Source organism: Hyperolius riggenbachi, chromosome 2 (genome assembly GCF_040937935.1).
Source record: "Hyperolius riggenbachi isolate aHypRig1 chromosome 2, aHypRig1.pri, whole genome shotgun sequence".
NCBI classification, from domain to species: domain Eukaryota; kingdom Metazoa; phylum Chordata; class Amphibia; order Anura; family Hyperoliidae; genus Hyperolius; species Hyperolius riggenbachi.
Window position 1 is genome coordinate 311,899,936 of NC_090647.1, and position 19,990 is coordinate 311,919,925.

Sequence of the window (19,990 nt, forward strand, 5' to 3'; positions counted from 1 at the left end):
ACAATTAATTTACAGTGAAACGCTGCCCCATTACGATTATTTGGCACCTATGGGGGGGGCCCCATCCAAATATTCGCAGGGGGGCCCAGTGATTTCTAGTTACGCCCCTGGCTGCATTGACTAACATTAGTTTTAAAATCTATGCGAATTTTCTGAGCAGAAAAACTGACACAAAACGCACAAGTGGAAACCTAGCCTTATCCGAGGGACCACAAGCACGAATAATCGCAAATTCACTTCCGCCCCCCGCCCCCTCCCGTTCATACAGAACAGAACAATTGTTCGGACTTGAGATAGTTTAGCTATAGCAGCACCTAACTGCGGCTGAGTACTAAGTGAAAGCGCACGTTTTGCACGTTTCCTGCTCACAGCTATTCACTACTACACTTCCCAGGATGTCTTGAGTGAAGCGCTGTGGGTGACGTCAGAGTTCTGCGCCGGGATCCGGGCCTGGCGGTGATTTGCTGTGTAACGTCGGAAGTGCAAGTAACTGATAGATCGGAGAGCCATGGAGTATCTGATAGGGATCCAGGGTCAGGACTATGTGCTGGTGGCCGCCGACACGGTGTGTGCCAATAGCATTATCCAGATGAAGCACGGTGAGTATTGGAGCTATTTAGCCTGCTCCTTTTCCAGCACCTTTCAGCCATCATTCACGTAGCATGTGGAAACTGAAACAAAAGCCTGAAGCCTGTGTTCCGTGTGCCCAAATCAAAGTACACAATTGTAAGCTAATATGAACATATGGTGAATTATCTGGGGTGAATAGCATGTTATTTTAAAATCGTTCAAAATGTTTTCAGACATAAAGGGCAATGAAATGATATGTGCATGTTTTCCATTCTTGTAAGGGCGGAATTTGACATAGTTTTTCTACCCCACTAGCTATATGTGGCTTTTAGTTATCCACATTGCACATGGTGCTCATTACATACATTTCTGTATTTGCATTATTTCTAAGCCTGCTCACACTCTGTGGAATGTGTGCACATATGCTTGTGTAATCCAGAAACTCAAAGCATACAGCAGGTAGAATAACACCATCCCTCACAATGCATATGTTATTATAATTATTATTATTTATTGGATTTATATAGCGCCAACATATTATGCAGCACTGTACAATAAATAGGACTACAGACAATGATAACGGGTGACAGCACGATACAGGTAATAGACAATAGATACAACAATACAGGTAATAAGCAATAAGATACACAATGCAGATAGTAGTACAATGCCAGATCATACACCGGACTGGTAGTGGTAAAAATACAAGTTCCAAATTCTGGGTAAAGTGCACACAGTCAAGTATGATACACAAGGGGAAAGGACCCTGCCAAAGGCTTACAATCTAGAGGGAGGGGTTGGTGACACAAAAGGAGGGGTTGCAAAAAGAATTTATTGGCAGAAAGGATTAGGGCAGTGTTGAGTTGATGTAGGCCTCCTTGAAGAAGTGAGTTTTGAGTGCTTTTTTGAAGGTGGGAGCGAGCCTGATGGGCAGTGACAGAGTTCCACAGGATGGGGGCAGCTCTAGTGAAGTCCTGCAGTCGTGCATGGGAGTGTGAGATGCGTGGGGGGGTTAAGAGGAGGTTGTTGGAGGAGCGAAGTGGGCGGTCAAGTGTATATCTGCTGACCAGGTCAGAGATGTAGGTTGGGCAGGACTTGTGTAGGGATTTGTATGCCAAACATAGGATCTTGAAGCCGATTCTGAAACAAATTGGAAGCCAATGAAGGGATTTGCGTAGGGGAGTCTTGGAGACAGAGCGGTGGGAGGAGCAGATGAGTCTGGCTGCTGCGTTCATGATGGATTGTAGGGGGGTGGTGTGGTTTTGAGGAAGGCCTGACAGGAGGGAGTTGGTTGTCCAGGCGGGAGATGATGAGGGCATGGACAAGGAGTTTGGCAGTGTCTGGGGTCAGGAAAGGCCGGATCTTGGAGATGTTGCGTAAATGGAAATAGCAGGCCCTAGCTACAGTTTAAATGTGGGGGGTGAAGGAGAGGGCTGAGTCCAGGGTGACATGATATGTGGCCATTCTATGCAATTATATGGGTGGTCAGTTCACATTTGGTATTACTGTGCAACACAGTACACTTAAAGATAACTTGAGTCAACAAAGAATAAAATAAAAAGTAGATATCTAAGAGGGAAGTATCTTGATCCTCCAGAGGCTTCCTAAGCCCTTGAGGCTACCGCTACTCCTGGAACCCTATTGAAGTTCGCACCTGTTCATGCACAAACGCAGACAGACTAAGCCTGCATGAGTATGGCCATGCCTGCACACTAAGCCACAGCCGCTTGTAGATGAGTGGCTTCAGCTTTATGCACAGGCTGGCCGTACTTGCACAGGCGCTGTACAGCTGCGCTCCCCAATGTGTATAAACGTGGCCTTGCTGATATTAACAAGCCGGGGCGTTGTTTCAAAATTTTTGTTACACTGGAAAGGAATGTGAATTTGTGGGCGCCAACCAGGAATTTTACAATTAAAGGGGCGGTGTTGTGAAAAAAATAGGGTTTTTAAGTAATCAGCATAAATTCTTTGTGTTATGAGCCTGAAAGACATATAAATAATGAATGAAATGTTGCATCCCCTCACAGGTACAAAAGTTTGCCCTGTGTGCTGGTGAGTATCCGACGTGGCGGTAGAGCAGCTCACTCACTTGCTAAGGGACACAATGCAGCTTCCAATCTTCCTCTAAACTGTTCTTCCTGCGAGGCTGTGGAAGGAAGGTTGGTACATTCCACGGCTACCTTGTGGGCACCTCAAGAAGCAGGTCATCGTTCTTTACCTTGCTATTCTGCTGTTACAGCAGCAAAGCTCCTGCTAGCACCTGCAGCACTTGTGCCAAGGACCCCCATTTGGTCATTCCCTATCCTCCTCGCTGAGCAGGTCAGAAATGACGTACATGCACAGTGTGGAGGATGGGGGTGGCCGAAGGGGTGGGGAGTGCTGTAAGGGTAGCGTAGCAAAGGTAAAGAAAGATCACCTGCTGCTGGAGGTACCTGCAGGGTAGATGAGGAAGGCTGGAATATACAAACCTTCCTTCCACAGCTTCATGTGGAGAGCAGTTTGACAGTTGCATTTTGTCCCCAGCAAGTGAGTGAGCTGCTCTACAGCCTCCCAGGATACTAACCAGCTGACTGAGGAAGATCTTGCTCATGTTTTCTATGTCTTATAGGCTATGAATAAATAATTCATTCAAACACTTCCTTTTAATTAACAATAAGGCCACATCTGGAATATGGAATTCAGTTCTGGGCACCACATTACAAAAAAGATATTGCAGTTTTAGAGCAGGTGCAGAGACGAGCAACAAAATTGATGCGTGGGATGGAAGGTCTCACTTATCAAGAAAGGTTAGATAAACTGGGTTTATTTAGTCTAGAGAAAAGACGCCTTAGAGGGGATCTAATTAACATGTATAAATACATCAGAGGGCAATATAATACCTTGGCGGATGAGCTTTTTGTCCCTAGGCCTTCTCAAAGGACTAGAGGACATGATCTGCGCATGGAGGAAAAACGTTTTAGCCATTTATTTAGGAAAGGGTTCTTTACAGTAAGAGTGATTAAGATGTGGAATGCATTGCCACAGGAAGTCGTTATGGCAAACTCTATACCTGCATTTAAAGGGGGCTTAGATGCTTTCCTTGCGTTGAAAGACATCCATGGCTACAATTACTAGGTAATGCCTAATGATGTTGATCCAGGGATTTTATCTGATTGCCATCTGGAGTCGGGAAGGAATTTTTCCCTTTAGGGGCTAATTGGACCATGCCTTGTAAGGGTTTTTTCGCCTTCCTCTGGATCAACAGGGATATGTGAGGGAGCAGGCTGGTGTTGTACTTTGTACTGGTTGAACTCGATGGACGTATGTCTTTTTTCAACCAAAATAACTATGTAACTATGTAACTATGTAATTCAACTAAATCCAATACTGAGTTGGCACTCGTGAGTCAGGTGAAAGGAACGTGTTAGGTCCTCCCTGTGTTCCAAAATGGTCACAGGCACAAAGAAGTCTCCGACCCGCACAGTTCCAAAGGTAAAATACCGTATATATTTGAAAAAATTAAAACATGAGTGCTATTGGCTGCCTACAGTATTTTACCTTTGGAACTGTGCGGGTTGGAGACTTCTTTGTAACAATTCTACTAAGGCAGGGAACACACTTGACGGTTTTCGTGCACGTTTTCTGCACAGAAAAACTGAGAACTTATGTTAATCAATGGGCTAGTTCACACTAAAGGCCCATACACACGTCGGATTTTAGCGAACGACCCGTCGTTTGAACGTTCAGTCGTTCGGACGTTTTCGCGTCAAATCCGACGTGTGTACAGACTATCGTTCGGGTGATAAGACTGGTTACCAACGATCCGCCGGGCGGATCGCTGGTAACCAGTCTTATCACCCGAACGATAGTCTGTACACACGTCGGATTTGATGCGAAAACGTCCGAACGACTGAACGTTCAAACAACGGGTCGTTCGCTAAAATCCGACGTGTGTATGGGCCTTTAGGGCTCGTTCCTTTGTTCTATTGTATGGATATGTCCTAGAATAAAGATTTGAAAACCTGGACAAGTGCGGACCTTACTCTTCTACATAGGGCTCGTTTACATTAGAGGCGCTTTGGTTTTTTTTTTTTTTTTTTTCTTTAAAGCGCTGGTAAAAGTGCTTGTGCAATGATTCTCTATGAGAGAGTTCACATCTGAGCTTCCGATCTGCTCAGAAAAGCATTGCAAGTACCATTTTTGGGGCAATTTTGCCTCAATGGAAGGTTTAGGAAAAACACAAAATTCTTACAAAATCGCTTTGTGCAGTGATTGCGTAAGAGGTTTTCAGAATAAATACACTGTATTTATTCTTTTCAGGGTAAAAGAGTTCACTTCCTGACTTAATTAAATTGAATTAAAAAAAATGCTCAGGAAACGCGCTTTTCACAAAAATGGAACGCCCACCCAAGCGCCAGGAATAAAAAAAAAAATTGTCAACGAAAGCCCAGCGCGATTGAAACGCAATGTGAGCAAGGCCTTAAGATTTTATTTTTCACGTGCAGAAAAAAAAATGACATTCTGCACCATGATTCTGCACATTTTGTCAGTTTTCTCTATAAATTACATTAGCTGCTGTGAAAAAATTCGCATAATTTTCTGCATAGAAACACGGAAAACTGAAAGACAAGTGTGTCCCCTGCCTAAGTTATGACGCAGCCCTTACTAATTACAATTCCTGAGAAATTAAAATTAGCCTTTTTTTTAATGTAATTTTTAAGATTATCGCTGCTGTTTCTTTTGCTCAGTTTTGCAATATAAATGCCTGAAGTATAAATTTGTTCCCATTGCAAAGATTTTGCCTTACCTTTTCTTCTTTATATTACTGTCATACTGTCACTGAAACAGGTAGTTGAAAAGCCGTATGTGGGTCATATCCGTTCAGTGATCAGTTCACAACATTTGAGCTTTAATCAGTTTTCTGCTTCTGATAGGAAATCAATTAAACCACTGTTCTGCTTCCTTAATGTTGTACAGTACTCCTTAATGCAGCACAGAACTGTTCAGTTGTCCACTTCAAACTTCTTGCTAATGACATAAATGTAACTATACTTCTTAGGGTGAGCATTAGGCCTGAACGATTTTAGGAAAAAATTGAATTGAGCGATTTCTGTCTGAAATTGCGATTTCGATTCACGGTTTCCTTCCAATCAAGCTTTGTTCCCCCTCTTTGCCTAGTTGTTCCCTCCTCTGTCTCTTTGTGCCCCCTTTGCCTCTTTATGCCTCCTCTGACTCTTTCTCTTGCCCCCTTTGTGTCTCTCTGCCCGCTCTGTTTCTCTCTGTGCCTCCTCTGTCCCCCAAGCTGCATCAGTTCTGGACATAGCTTCTAATGCACAGAATACTTTCTGTATGTCATGTGACATACAGGAACCCGGAGTTTTGCCAAGCACACTTCTTCAAACTTCCCCCATGTGGAAATGACGTGATCGTGATAATTGCCGCTTTGACGATTTCGAAATTGTGATCTTGGTGATCGTGATTTCGATTTAAATTCGATTTATCTTTCAGGCCTAGTGAGCATACATTACTTGATTTGCAGCATCCATATCCAGCTGATTTGAGAATGATTGAATCTGGCTGAGTTTGATGCCACAACATGGCTACTAGATTGTCATTTTGATGAATTTCCATCTGAAATCAACCAAAATGATCAAGCCCGCATACTTGAACGATCTCGCTCAAAAGCCCTTAAGCGCTGCACACACGCTAGATTAAAGTTGTCTAGGGCAGGCGATCGACTGCCTCAGCGAATAATTGGGTATGTATACGTATACATGGCACCCAACCAGCAAACATGCTTGGCCAGGCAGATCAACTTAGCGATGGCTGAATGCTTTGTCCTCACGCTTACCCCACCTATGTCACGTATATGCTGCTTTGTCGGCCCTCTGTATCCTTGTATTGAATTAATGTGGTCAGCCTACAGGCTGACATGCATCTGTACAGTCTCAGCCCAGCAATGTCGCCCGAGGGATGGGGTCCCAATCCTCGTCAGGTGACAACCGTCCAGCTTGTGTTCGAGCCTCTAGTTGGGTGTGCAGTGATAGCAGCATTCCATTTCCCGAAATGCAAAGAGGGTCTCTGTATACCAAAGATTCAAGATTACTGTCATGTTACTGACTTTCAAAGATATTGGTGCCACTTTTCATTTATGTAGTTCTGTACTAGAAAACGCCTGAAAATGGTGCAGGCAACGCGTTTGCGCTTCGCAATTTTGGGTGATTTGCGGCGATTAGCGCAAATCGTCCAAGTAAGAACTGGCCCATAGGGTTTTATTACACTAGTGCTTTTTAAAAGCGATAGCGTTTGAGCGTTTTGCCGAAATTGCTGCAAAACGCTCTAGTGTGAATGGGCCCTTAGACCATGAACAAGCATGCAGATCAGATATTTCTGACTGGATTACCCCAATTCTTGTATTAGGTGTGTGATACAGACACCACTGCAGCCAAAGAGATCAGTGGGAGGGCAGGCAACTGGTATTGTTTAAAAGGAAATAAGTATGGCAGCCTTCATTTACCTCTCATTTTAGGTGAACCGATACTATAACCTGAGTATACTTATTACAGTTCTGTTGCCTGAAACAATCTGTAAATGTAGGTTAGGGTGGCAGTTTTTGATTGCTGTAGAGATGCATGTGTATGGTTCTAAATTTCTAATGCGTAACAATATGCTTGCTATCTGTCTTTATTGGCTTGGATACACTGAGCTTAGGGTGAGCAGTAGCCTAATGCCTGGTGCATGTGCTTTTACCACCTCCATGTAGTATGAGAGCTTATCTACACAATCTTCATAGAGTTAGCCTTCTACATGGAACTGGTAAAATAGCCTGTGACGCACATCCAATTTTTATTGACAATGACTGGCCAAATGGTACCACTTCCATGGGGTGTGAAATCAGTAGGATGTGTGTACCAAGCTTTAAAGCCTGGTACACACTTTCAATTATGATTGGCAAATCACTGACCAATGTTACCACCTCTGTGTAATAGGAGGCTTTACTTGCACAATCTACTCATATTATTCAATATCTGTAGCCTTTCATGCTGTGTAGAATGATTAGGATTTGCCACATTGACAGGGTCATATCGGATCATAGTCCCTGTCTGTTTTATGATTTAGAGACTGTGTGAGTGCAGCTGCATGTAGCATCCACAGTAAGTTCCCCTATGAAAGGAGTAAACATGGGTATGTCCATATATTAAAGCTTATTTAAATATTTGAAAGATACAGAGAGGATTTGATAAGGATTTTTGTTTTCTAAAGTGGAGATACTTTCAAAGCAGTTACTTTGTCCCTTATGCCAGATGTGAGAGCCTGAAACAAAACACCTTTGGGAATGGTGGGAATGAGAACAGTGTTTAAAAAAATGTGTTTATTGACAAAGCTGTATTCAGTTTTGATTAAGGTTCTGAACAAAGAGAATTGTATAACTGCAGACATTTTAGGATGAGAACTGTGAGTCATGGCATAAATCTGTCACATCATGGTGTTGGTGTGAGCGCTGCTTAGAAGTGAAAGTGAAAGAATCTGCAACTCCTCTCAGCTTCCTGCTTTTCTGCACATCCGTTACCAGCAAAAATCCCCTAACTTCTCTTATTAGCATTCCTATTCTCTTTACCCCTATTTAGTTAGTCTCCTTGCAGAAAAAAACAGGAGAAGGTACTTAATTGAAAGAAAAGAACTCTGACTTCAAGACCTTTCCCTTTGAGACCAGTGTTTGAATAGCTACAATATGTAATGTGCGAGTATTTCAGTATGCATTATACAGGTATACATGTCTTTGAGCATTACAGAGGCTGGCTTCCAAGCTTTAAGGGCTGGTTTACATGGGCGGTAAACGCGTTGTTTAAGGCTGGCAACAAAAGCATCTGGTGTTATTCCTGTAAACATCACGGTAGATCACATTGCCTCGTCTCGGACACTATGTATAGTGTTCAGTGTCTGCTGTGTTTGGGCAGTTTCGTCACACACTAGAGCAGGAGTGGGCAAACTCTTGTGTCTGCAGGCCGCATTCCTCGTGACACATCGGTACGTACTGACGGCAGGTCGCATGATGCCGCCATTGCCATGGAGATCTGCGCTGGAGAGTGTGATTGGGTAAGCTAATTATCTTGCAGGTGCGCTGCATGTATCTTTGAACGGACAGCTGGAAGGAGAAGGGGAGAGGAATGGAATCCCGCCCTCAATCATGGGTCGGCTTCGTAGCAGCCATGGGCTGATTCTGGTTCGCGGGCTGTAGTTTGCCCAGGCCTGCCCTAGAGGCTCAAAATGCGACAAATTGCTGGGAACCAGAGCCAAATGCTTTTCTGCCTGGGGGAAGAAAAGTGTTAAACGTTGGCTAAATGATCTGCCACCAGCCATCCCACAAAAACTCATGTGAACCAACTCTAAAGCCTCGTCTACACGAGGCGATCCGGCGGCTCGATTAGCCGCCGGATCGCATCCCCGCGCGTACCCGCCGTGTCCCCGCTCGCTCGCCCGTGCGTGCGTCGGGTTCGATCCCCCGCTCGTCCCCGCCGGTGCCGCTTATCTTCCGCTCGATTCCCTGCCATTGTCCCCTCGTGGGGAACGAGCAGGGAATCGGCTGCAGCAAAATCGGACCTGTCGGATGTTATCAATCGAGCCGCTTGATAAGTACTATCGGCACGTGTAGACGAGGCTTAATATTGATGTTCTTACAATTCTAAAGGACTGACTCACTTATGGGCATTCAGAGCAACATGTACTTACTTCCTGTGCAGAGGTGTTCTGCTTATGTTATGAATGGCAGTGCATTCCAATGGCTGAAAAATATGTAGTGCTGCTTTGCAACACAGCAGATGTTTGCATACTTTTGCACAGACCCTTTCATGCATATCCAGTCATTAACCCTCTGCACTCAAAACCAGGGATGTGGAGTCGGTACAAACATCATCCAACTCTGAATGCTCAGTTTATGAAACCACCAACTAAGACCCCAACTCCGACTCCAGGTACCCAAAATTGCTTCGACTCCTCGACTCAAAACAAACTGTTGCCTGGCTGTCCTACTGATCCTCTGCCTTTTAATACTTTTAGCCATAGCCCCTGAACAAGCATGCGGCAGATCAAGTGTTTTTAACATTGTCAGATCTGACAAGATTAGCTGCATGCTTGTTTCTGGTGTTATTCAGACACTGCTGCAGTCAAATAGATTAGCAGGGCTGCCAGGCAACTGGTATTGTTTAAAAGTAAATAAATATGGCAGCCTCCATATTCTTCTCGCTACAGTTGTCCTTTAAGTTTCAGAAGTTTGAGAATCAATGGAACTGAGAGATTTCTCCTAATTTGGGATGCTTGGTTTGAATTCAAGGACACTGACCTATACAAAAGACACCTAAATGAATCCCTATCTCTCTCATTTGTGCAGAGGTGGTAGTATCACATGTGACTTAATACTGGAGCTTTCCCTTTTCCTATACTTCCTGTCCTTGGCAGTCATTCTTCTCTTCTGCTATAAAGTCCCTTAACCACCTCCGGACCTTAATGATGGAAATCTATGCCCTGTTTTGATCCCCTTACCGCTGCCGGGGCGTGGATTTCAATCATACTGCCGCCAATTTCGTCATGCTTTCACAGCCGCAGATTACTCACTCTGTTGTCTATTTGATGGCAGAGCTGTGTGAGCCGGTCAGGAGCTGATTTCTTTGGCTCCTGACCTTGTCATCACTGTAAGCCAGTCCCATTGTCTTACATTGATGGACAGCGTCAGGAGCCAATGAAAGCAGCTCCTGACCTGCTCACACAGCTCTACCGTTATAGTGACAGCAGAGAGAAGGGCCTGTGGGGAGGGAGAAGCGGCAGGTATGTGTAGCGATTCAGCGGGAGGCGACGTTCCTTCGTACCAGCAGTCTCTGGTCCTTCAGGAGGAAGAGACTGCTGGTACGGAAGTGGTTGATAGTACATTTCCCAAAAGGATTGTTTACTTTCACCTCACATAGGCCCTAATGCTGGGAATACACAATGAGTTCATTTGGCAGATAGATGGCTCGACGGATAACTTCTTACAGGTCCTATCTGATTTTGATTTGATTTCTCTGATCAATTTTCTCATAGAAGGGAATGGAAATCGATCGGCCAGCAAATCTGCTAAAAAAAACCTCAGTGTGTATTCCCAGCATTAGTAATGGTTTCCGTGTCTGGGTCCTCATAGTGTATTATATGTAGCTACATTCTTTCCAAAGCGTACTCACTTTGACCATGTATCAGCTGTAACAAAGAAATGTTTTTCTTCGAAGGTTATTATGCTGTTACTTATCTTTTAGAGCAGAGAAGATGTTCTGAGTTAAGGTCCACTTAACACAATGTTCTCCATTTTCATACTCTATACTAGGCCTGAACGATTTTAGGAAAAAATTTCTGTCCGAATTTCAATTCACAATTTCCTTCAAATCAAGCTTTGTGCCCCGTCTGTGCCTGTTTGTTGCCCCTCTTTCCCCCTGTCTTTCTTCCAACACGAGTCCAGCGATGCCCGTCTAACCACTTCGCCTCCTGCAGGCTCTAATGCACGGAATACTTCCTGTATGTCATGTGACATACAGGAACCCGGAGCTTTGCCAAGCACAACAGCTGGAGGACTGACAGCGTTGGACTCGTGCGGAAGGTATGTCCAATGCTGCGGGCCACAAGTGCCGGGACTTTGGGTAAGTTTGAAGCCGCTTCTTCAAACTTCCCCCATGTGGAAATGACGTGATCATGATAATCGCCGCTTTGACGATTCCAAAATTGTGATCTTGGTGATCACGATTTCGGTTTAAATTCGATTTATCTTTCAGGGCTACTCTATACACAGTATATGATTGTTCGTAATTTAATTACATCAAGGACTGATGTTGTACCTGTTTTATTTCTGTCCTCTATATCCTAGGTTCTCAACGTGTGGTACGCGTACCCCAGGGGGTACTTCTGATGGTTCCAGGGGGTACTTGAGCTTGATATACTTAACCAAGAATAACAAATTTACAGTTTTAGAAAATGATGATAAATCTTATTTAAACACCATCAAATTAGTATTTTAGCTAATTAAAAACAATAGTAAATGATTGGAAATTGTTTAGTACCAATTATGTACTAAGATTAAATATATATTTGTCAAGGGGTACTTGTGATAATGTTTACTATGCTAGGGGGTACTTGGTGAGTACAGGGTTTTAAAAGGAGTACATACCAATAAAATGTTGAGAAACACTGCTCTATATGCTTCAATAACATTTTATTGAAAATGAGAATCAATGGAACTGCAACCCAACCAGCTGTGTACTGCTTAATGCAGTAAGAAGCTGCCCAGTTGACATAAACTTGCCTAATGTGCCTGTCGGTACAATAGATCACTGGCAGGTTTCATCAGTTATAGCTAGAAAATAATCCTACGTATGACTGCCTTTAGGGCTCATTTCCATGGGCCACTGAACTGTGTGCTCAGCAAGCAGTTACCAGACAGCAGTGAGCAGTTACAAGGCAGCAGCACAGTGTTCTCCCCAGGCTCTTTTAGCCGGGTGCTCCACCCGGCTAGATTTGGTGACCACCCGGCTGTCATCGGCTCACCTCTTCACCTCCTCCTATGCTGTAAGCAGAGTTGCCCTGCATTTTCCTCTCGCCCCACCCGGCTACTATTTCATGCCACCCGGCTACTATTTCATGCCACCCGGCTGGAAAAAAATTCTGGGGAGAACACTGCAGCAAGCAGTTGAGTTAGAGAGGCGTTTCACTGCATAACAACCGCTCGTCTTTATGAGGAATTTCCTGTCTTTTTTTTGTTTTGTTTTTGTTTTTTTGTTTTTTTTGTTTATTATATTGCTCTCTGATATATTACTCATATTCCCACTATGCTTTTCTTTTTCCCTACAGATATGGATAAAATGTTCAAGATGAGTGAGAAGATCCTGCTTCTGTGTGTGGGAGAGGCTGGAGATACGGTGCAGTTTGCAGAATATATTCAAAAGAATGTTCAGTTGTACAAGATGAGAAATGGTGCGTATCTTGATGTAATCTGGATCATGATTGAGATCAGTTTTGTGTTCTTCATTAAAGCGGTATTGTCACCATAAAAATCAAATTTCAACAGCAACTGGAGTGTATTAAGTGATAAAGATGCTAGTCCTGCGTTCAAAACTTGTAAAACTTTTTCTGCTGTTATGGTTTGGAGTTATCACATACTTTAGGAGCTCTGGCCCTAGTGTCAAAGAGTTGAATGCTGGGAGTTCTTTTTATCTATAATATATTCCTCCTCTTCCATTTATTTCCCTGCCTAGCCTTCTTATCTGAAACACCTCTGCTCACTTGTGTTTACAAGCACCTCTGCTCACTTGTGTTTACAAGCAAGGCTGAGGTGACTCAGTGATTGCAAGATAAGACAGTGTAGTTCCTAGTATACACCTCAGTGGAAGTGTCTGAAGACTCTGGGAGGTGGGCAGCTAATGAATACACAATGAGCAAGAGAAGGGAGGGGGGAAAACAAGAGTCAGGGAGGATATGATGTCAGCATTAGCTGGGCAAGATGGCCACTGCCTAGAATAGGATTTTCTGCTTTTCCTTTATAAAGTTCACAGGAATCAGTACGTGGATAGCACAATACATCTGTTATGCAAGTAGAAGTAGTATTTATCTAGTTATATATGTGTTTTTTATTTCTAGGTTAGCATAGGTGTCGCTTGTTCTTTAAAGGGGCACTACAGCGAAAAACTGTAAAATTTAAAATATGTGCAAACCTATACAAATAAGTACATTTTGGTTGAACTCGATGGACGTATGTCTTTTTGTCAACCCAAATAACTATGTAACTATGTAATTTTTCCCAGAGTAAAATGAGCCTTAAATTATTTTTTTATCTATGCTGCTGTCACAGTAGGCAGTAGAAATCTGACAGAAGTGGTAGGTTTTGGACTAGTCCATCTCTTCATAGGGGAACCTCAGCAAGGCTTTTATTCTTTATAAAGATATTCCCTAAAAAAGGATTTAAACAATGATGCTGGCCAGCTTCCCTGCTCGCTACACAGTTTTTTGGCAGTTGGACAGAGCAACTGCCATTCACTAAGTGCTTTTAAAAATAAATATATCCCTGAGAATCCCCTATAAAGAGATGGACTAGTCCAAAACCTGTCACTTCTGTCAGATTTATACTACCTACTGTAAGTGACAGCAAGGAGAAATTATGGCTCATTTTACTCTGCAAAAAATGTACTTCTTATTTGTATATGTTTGCACATATTTAAAATTTTACAGTTTTCGCTGAAGTGCCCCGTCCTAAAAAAACAAGTCAGATACTCTTCTAAGGAGAGGGAAGGCTCTGAGTCCTAATGAGACTTCCCTCTCCTCTCCTGGTGCCCGGTCCCAATCAGGGTCCCCCGTAGCAGCATTCGACCAATTCGGTCAAATACTGCCACTTCCGCCACCGAAGGGAGCGAGCGCCCTCTATTGCGTAATCACGCGTGTACAGTATGGAGCCGTCTGTCTTCGGGAGGACTCGGCTCACAAAGACTACCGAAGTCCCCCGCGGCGGGAGATTTGAACGGAGGATCCTGAGCTGCACGGAGGGCACCGGGAGAGGAGAGGGGAGGCTCATTAGGACTCGGAGCCTTCCCTCTCCTTAGTAGGGTATCTGACTTTTGTTTCTTTTTAGGACGGGTAACAATGGCTTTAAGTGTACTGAATAGTTCAATGTCTCAAGCTTAATTAGCAATACTGTAGCAGTTTCAGTATACTCCAAGCTTATCATCATAAACTCATTGAGGTTGGATAATCTGATTTCATTCAACACTGGTGAATGCAGCTCTCCACAATGCCACCTGAGAATTTTTAGCAGATAAAAATGTTTGCAAACAACTGTATGAAAGGGAACCTAAAGTGTGAGGGAGACGGAGGCTGCCATGTTCATTCCCTTATAAACGATACCAGTTGCCTGGCTGTCCTGCTGAACTTTTGACCTTAGATGCTTTTGAGTCACACACCTACAACAAGCATGCAGCCAGTGGAGTCTGACCACTCAAAGCATTTGAACTTCATGTTTATTGTGGGCTACTGATTCAAGTGTTCTACACGTGTAAGTGGCATGTCTCCCTGGGGAAAGGCTAATGAAATGGCACAAGTGTGACATCACGCGGCAGCCAAGTGAGTGGGGTGAACAATGCTCTCCGACAGGCTAATAGCTGGGGAGGGTGGGGGTGTGTCGAGGGCTGCTGTATACATGCCTGCAGAGGCAGTTATTATCAGATGTGTTTGCATGCAATCGATCTTGATTTGGCCAATTTTCCCACCTCTATGTAGTATGAGGGACAAGAAATTGTAGGGTTAATTTACTTGTTAGAATTATGGTAATCTATTCATTTTTAGGCCTGCAATTTATTGCATTGTTTTCCAATTCCTTTGCTCTGCACATGTTAAACAGGGCTTATATCTTTCATGGAGTCAGCATGCCTGTTTTTTTACTTCAAAATGTTTGTCACTGGCCCAGCAGTGGCTTTTCTGGACTATTAAATGCGGTTTATACAGGATTGTCTAGTAGACTGCAGGATGTACTCCTCTCCTTCAGAATGTCAGGAACAGGATGAAAGAACAGTATGATAGATCATATTTAGTTAGTGAAGTGAAGGTTACATTAGCAACAATTAACCATAACGACCGGTAAAAAAATGCTGCAATCCAGCGTGGATGTGTAAATGTATCCTATGTTATGCATGGGACCCATTTACATGTTTTATTTAAAGTGGATCAGAGGGGGAACAGAGTGCACGATACAGACAGGCATGATATTTATGGAGACGGCAGGCGATAAGGATGCTCATGGAATCAATGTAAGCCTATGGGAACGGACAGTATTTGTTCTCTCTAGGCTGTTTTCCCCCACCATGCTAGGTCTACTCACATGTCTTCCACTGCTGCTGGCACAACTGCTGGGCTCAGGGACAAGTGCCGGTATATAGATCAGAGCCTGAGCAGAAGTGGCTCCTATTGGATTGCAAAAAGGCAAAGGGAATACTCTCTAGAACCAGGAAGTATTCCCATTTGTTTATGGTGGACCATTGACTCTTCCCTGTCTTTGGAAATTTGTTGGGAGCTCTATGCTATTGCCAGAGCTCCAGCAGCAATGTCAGCAGTGGTGGAGGACCCGAGTGGCGATGGCAGCAGACCGGATGCACAACGGTGGTGTTTGAACATCTCGCCAGACTCTGCGACGGAGCACAGTGTATTTCCTCAGGATATGCTGTGAGCGCAGTGTGAACTTTGCCTAAAGTTTGCAATCTCCATGTCTTATAGATATACTGCTGAGTACTGTGAACAACTATAAAACAAGCAGGTTATAGGAGGAGGTTAGGAAGCACATGGAATACCTATATTTATGACCATCTGTCCCAGATTAGGTGGAACAGCTCATTTCAGTTTCCAAGGACAGTTACATGTACAGATTCCAACATTAGCCTGTAAGATGAGGCTGCTACATTGTGCGCTAACCTTCTCATTTAGAAGCTATGGAAGGAGTGGTTGGGGTCAGAGATCATAACAAAGAACTGGTAAACTGCAGCCTTTCAAAGAATCACAAAAAATTGCATTTCATAATGATCTGTTTGATTTCAGCATGGCGGCATTGAGCCTTATGGGCAGTCTTTTTTCGTGACTAAACACGAGGTGAAAATAAACTAATGGGCGAAACAATTTTATCTATCATCTTTCTCCTACATTTTTTTTTTTTTAAGACATCCCACAATTTTGTTTTGTATTTAAATATATTTTGAAGTTTTTTACGGTTTCCCTGCTCAATGACACATCCATTGAACTATACCAGAGGTAAAATCTTTGAACTATTGACCGTTTTAGCTTTCCTGCTTGCCTCTCAGAAGCCATTTTCTGCTGGGAAAGTGTTCTATGGCTGGAATTCCTTATCAGTAAGGTTTATGCGATAGTCTGACCTGGTCCTGACCCAGACAGAAACTGTCACTTGCATGCCTGATGTTTAACTTTTTCAGGCAGAGGGAAAAAAAGGAACACAATATAGTTGTGTGCTTGGCACTGTACATATACATGTATATTTCATCATGTCACATGTCACCTCTGGTATCCTTTAAAGAAACTTGACCTGAGAGGGATATGGAGGAATATGTCACTGATTACTTCATTTAATTTATTTAAAAAAATTATTTGACTAATTGATGAACTCTGCCCTGACCACTTTCTGAGTCACTGACTTATATGTAGCATTAATCGATGGATGGCAGAATAAAATGAGTGCAACGTTTTAGTGTACTTGTGCCAAAGTTCTTAAATAACTGAATTACTGTATATACTTGCGTATAAGCCTAATTCTTCAGCATAAAAAATGTGCTGAAACGTTACCCCCTCGGCTTATATGCGAACCAGTGGAGCAAAACAGATGGGTTTTGGGGCAGGTTTTGTTACTGGCAGAGGAGAGTAGGGATCTTGCACTAGTGATTCTGCTCTTTTACGAGCTGCCTCCCTGCTGTGTCCGTGACCCCCATCCCCTGCAACATGGTGTGCAGAGTGTGCTGCTCAAGACTACCTGTGTCCCCTGGCTTGTGGAGCGGAGCGTGCAAGCAATGTGTCAGCGGTGCAACGATGAAGGATTCTTCCTGTGTGGCAATCGCTGTCTCATATCTATGACGCCATCTAGTGGCTTCTTGAGACACAGCTGAATGATCCTGGGGCAAATCTGGTTATGGGGAGGGGGGCTGACTTGTACTAGGGGCACATCTGGCTACTGTGGAGGGGGCTGTATTGGGGAGGGGGCTTATATGCGAGTCAATCACTTTTTCCTGGTTTCTGAGGGAAAAGTGGGTACCTCGGCTTATACACGGGTCGGCTTATATGCGAGTATATGCGGTAATTGAATTTAGTAAACCCAAGTGTGAGAATTCCATCTGCAGGTGTATGAAGAATGTAAGTTCAAGCCATATTTATTGGGGTTGTTGCTTAATGTAATTTCATGTAGAATAAATGGTTTGCTCCCATTATCCATATTTCTCAGCTCAACATCCTGTGTTCCGATGATTAATTCTGACCATTTTTCTTTTCGTCCCCAATACAGGATATGAATTGTCTCCCACAGCAGCTGCAAACTTCACTCGCAGAAACCTGGCTGACTACCTTAGAAGCAGGGTAAGCTATTTATGTTGAGAGAAAACTTGTACCCATATGTGTGTAAAGTTACATGAAGTTGTTTTAGCTTAAAAGAATGACTCGGTGTCTGTGTATGTTGTGCTGGGAAGACGATGGAAGTTAGTTATGGGCCATGTGATGCACACTTTGCTGCAGTTATGTAGAATAAAATTGGGCCAAACATGGTGAGCAGCAGTTGTATTTTACTGCATGCAAACAAACAATCAGAACCTTCAAGTGAACCCAAGGGGAAAATAAAAGTGATAAGATAAACAATTGTATCTATCCTCCTACTCCGAAAAATGACATGATTTTTTTTTTAGATATCCCATGGTTTATTTTATATTTAAAACATTTGCAAAGTAGATTTAATATTTTATTGTCTTTGCTCAATGGCAGCCTATTCACCTCCATGGCGGTATGATTATTTCCATATTTTTAGGGTCTTTTCAGCATGTTTCAGACCGTCAAATCAGGAAGAAAGAATCATGCTGCTAGAATGCCAGCAGCAGTCCCAGCACTCACCTCCCTGGGCTCCAGCGCTGCAATTTTCCCTCCGTCCTCCAGGTGGTGCTGTAACTCTGTAGTGAGATCACTGACAGCGATCTCACCGGTGTGATTCAGAGCCTTGGAGGACATGAAGGAGAATGGCTACCGACGCCTGGATCCCTCAGGAGGTAAGTAACCCCCCCCCCCCCCCCCCCACTACATGCTATACTCTGCATTGAGCTCCCGGCGGCTAGCTCAAGCGTAGCGTGGGGTTACCGCCAGGGAGGTTAAGTGTCCAGGGTTAAAATAAATGAACTATTGACCTTTTTCTATCTCTCCTCTGCACTTAGAAGTTGTATTCTGCAAGGACACAATACCAATACGGCAGAAGCTGTCACTTTCAGGCAGCAAAATATTCAAAAAACAGCTTGGTTATTAATCTTTTGCACTGTATATACACGTTTATCTCATGTCACATGTTGCCTCAGGTACACTTTTTAAGTCTAGGTTCACACTTGGGTTAGATGCACAATAGAAACTGGTCGATCGGGAATCATTTGCGGCATTGATTTCTAGCAGATTCAATTATAAACGTGGAATCGACTGGATATTGATGAAAAAAATCAGTAAGTGTGGCCACCTGTACAAATCTATAGCCTGATCAAGATGATAAATCAGATTTAATGCATATTGTATGCAGCTTGTAATTAGGCGAGTCAGATGCACTTACTATTAAATTTGCATGCAAGCTGGTATTACTTGCATCTCTTACAATCTGTAATCACTATTTACCGCCATACCTCTAAATACCCTTAAAATGTACATTCACAGTACCTGCTTATGGAGCATATCAGAACAGAAATCTACGTTTGAGACACCATATAAAAGGGAGCTTTGCAGTCATAGAACCAGAACTGCACTGAATTACAATTGGCTGATGTAGTTGTATAGCCATGCTCATACAGTGAAGGAAGTGTGGCCTCGAAGATATATCTGACAAGCTGCCATCTTATATGTTCAAAGGGACTCTGCGTGGTAACTGTGGGATCATGAATGGATCGGGAAGCCTCCAGACTATCCGGAGACTTTCCTTTACTTCAATATGTTTATAACGTTTTCAAAATTTTTTACCTACCTGGGCAGTACGGTTATTTCCTGATTTTTACTCTCTAAAAGCGGTACAATTTTTTCCCATGTGCTTTTTAGACCCTAAAAGCAGGAAAAAAAATCCATCCGCAATGAGATCTGCAGCAGCCCCTGCACTGTGGCTGCAGCGTAATCGTGCAAGATTTCCTCTCTCCTCAAATAGGAATTTAAAGAGGAACTCCAGTGAAAATAATGTAGTAAAAAAAGTGCTTCATTTTTTACCATGATTATGTATAAATGATTTAGTCAGTGTTTGCTCATTGTAAAATCTTTCCTCTCCCAGATTAACATTCTGACATTTATTACATGGTGACATTGTTACTGTGGGCAGGTTATTTAGCTGTTTCTAGCTGCTCTGTCTGTTACAGACAGCTAATAACAGCTATTTCCTGTCTCTGAACATTGTTACATTGTGGCAGTTTGCCAGCAGTACCGCGGTATTCAGAGCCTCTTGTGGGAGGGGTTTCAGCACAAAATCAGTCACACAGCGCCCCCTGATGGTCTGTTTGTGAAAATCATTGTCTTTCTCATGTAAAATGGGGTATCAGCTACTGATTGGGAAAAAGTTCAATTCTTGGTTGGAGTTTCTCTTTAAGTGCTTTAAATGTTTGTGTCAAGGCAATATGATAGTGTGAACAAAATTCTGTAAGAGAAATAAAATGTCTAACTTCTGCTTGAAATT

At 43.2% G+C, this 19,990-nt stretch overlaps 1 protein-coding gene across 1 annotated transcript in view; it reads left to right on the plus strand.

Moving 5' to 3' along the window:
- The first annotated feature begins 416 nt into the window (after positions 1 to 416).
- Positions 417 to 19,990, plus strand: part of PSMB2 (proteasome 20S subunit beta 2) — a 51,774-nt gene continuing 32,200 nt past the window's right edge. Inside the window, exons 1-3 of the mRNA XM_068269096.1 lie at positions 417 to 599; positions 12,415 to 12,537; positions 17,603 to 17,673. Of these exons, the coding sequence (XP_068125197.1) occupies positions 509 to 599; positions 12,415 to 12,537; positions 17,603 to 17,673 (285 nt within the window). The 5' untranslated portion in view covers positions 417 to 508. The remainder of the gene's footprint in view (positions 600 to 12,414; positions 12,538 to 17,602; positions 17,674 to 19,990) is intronic.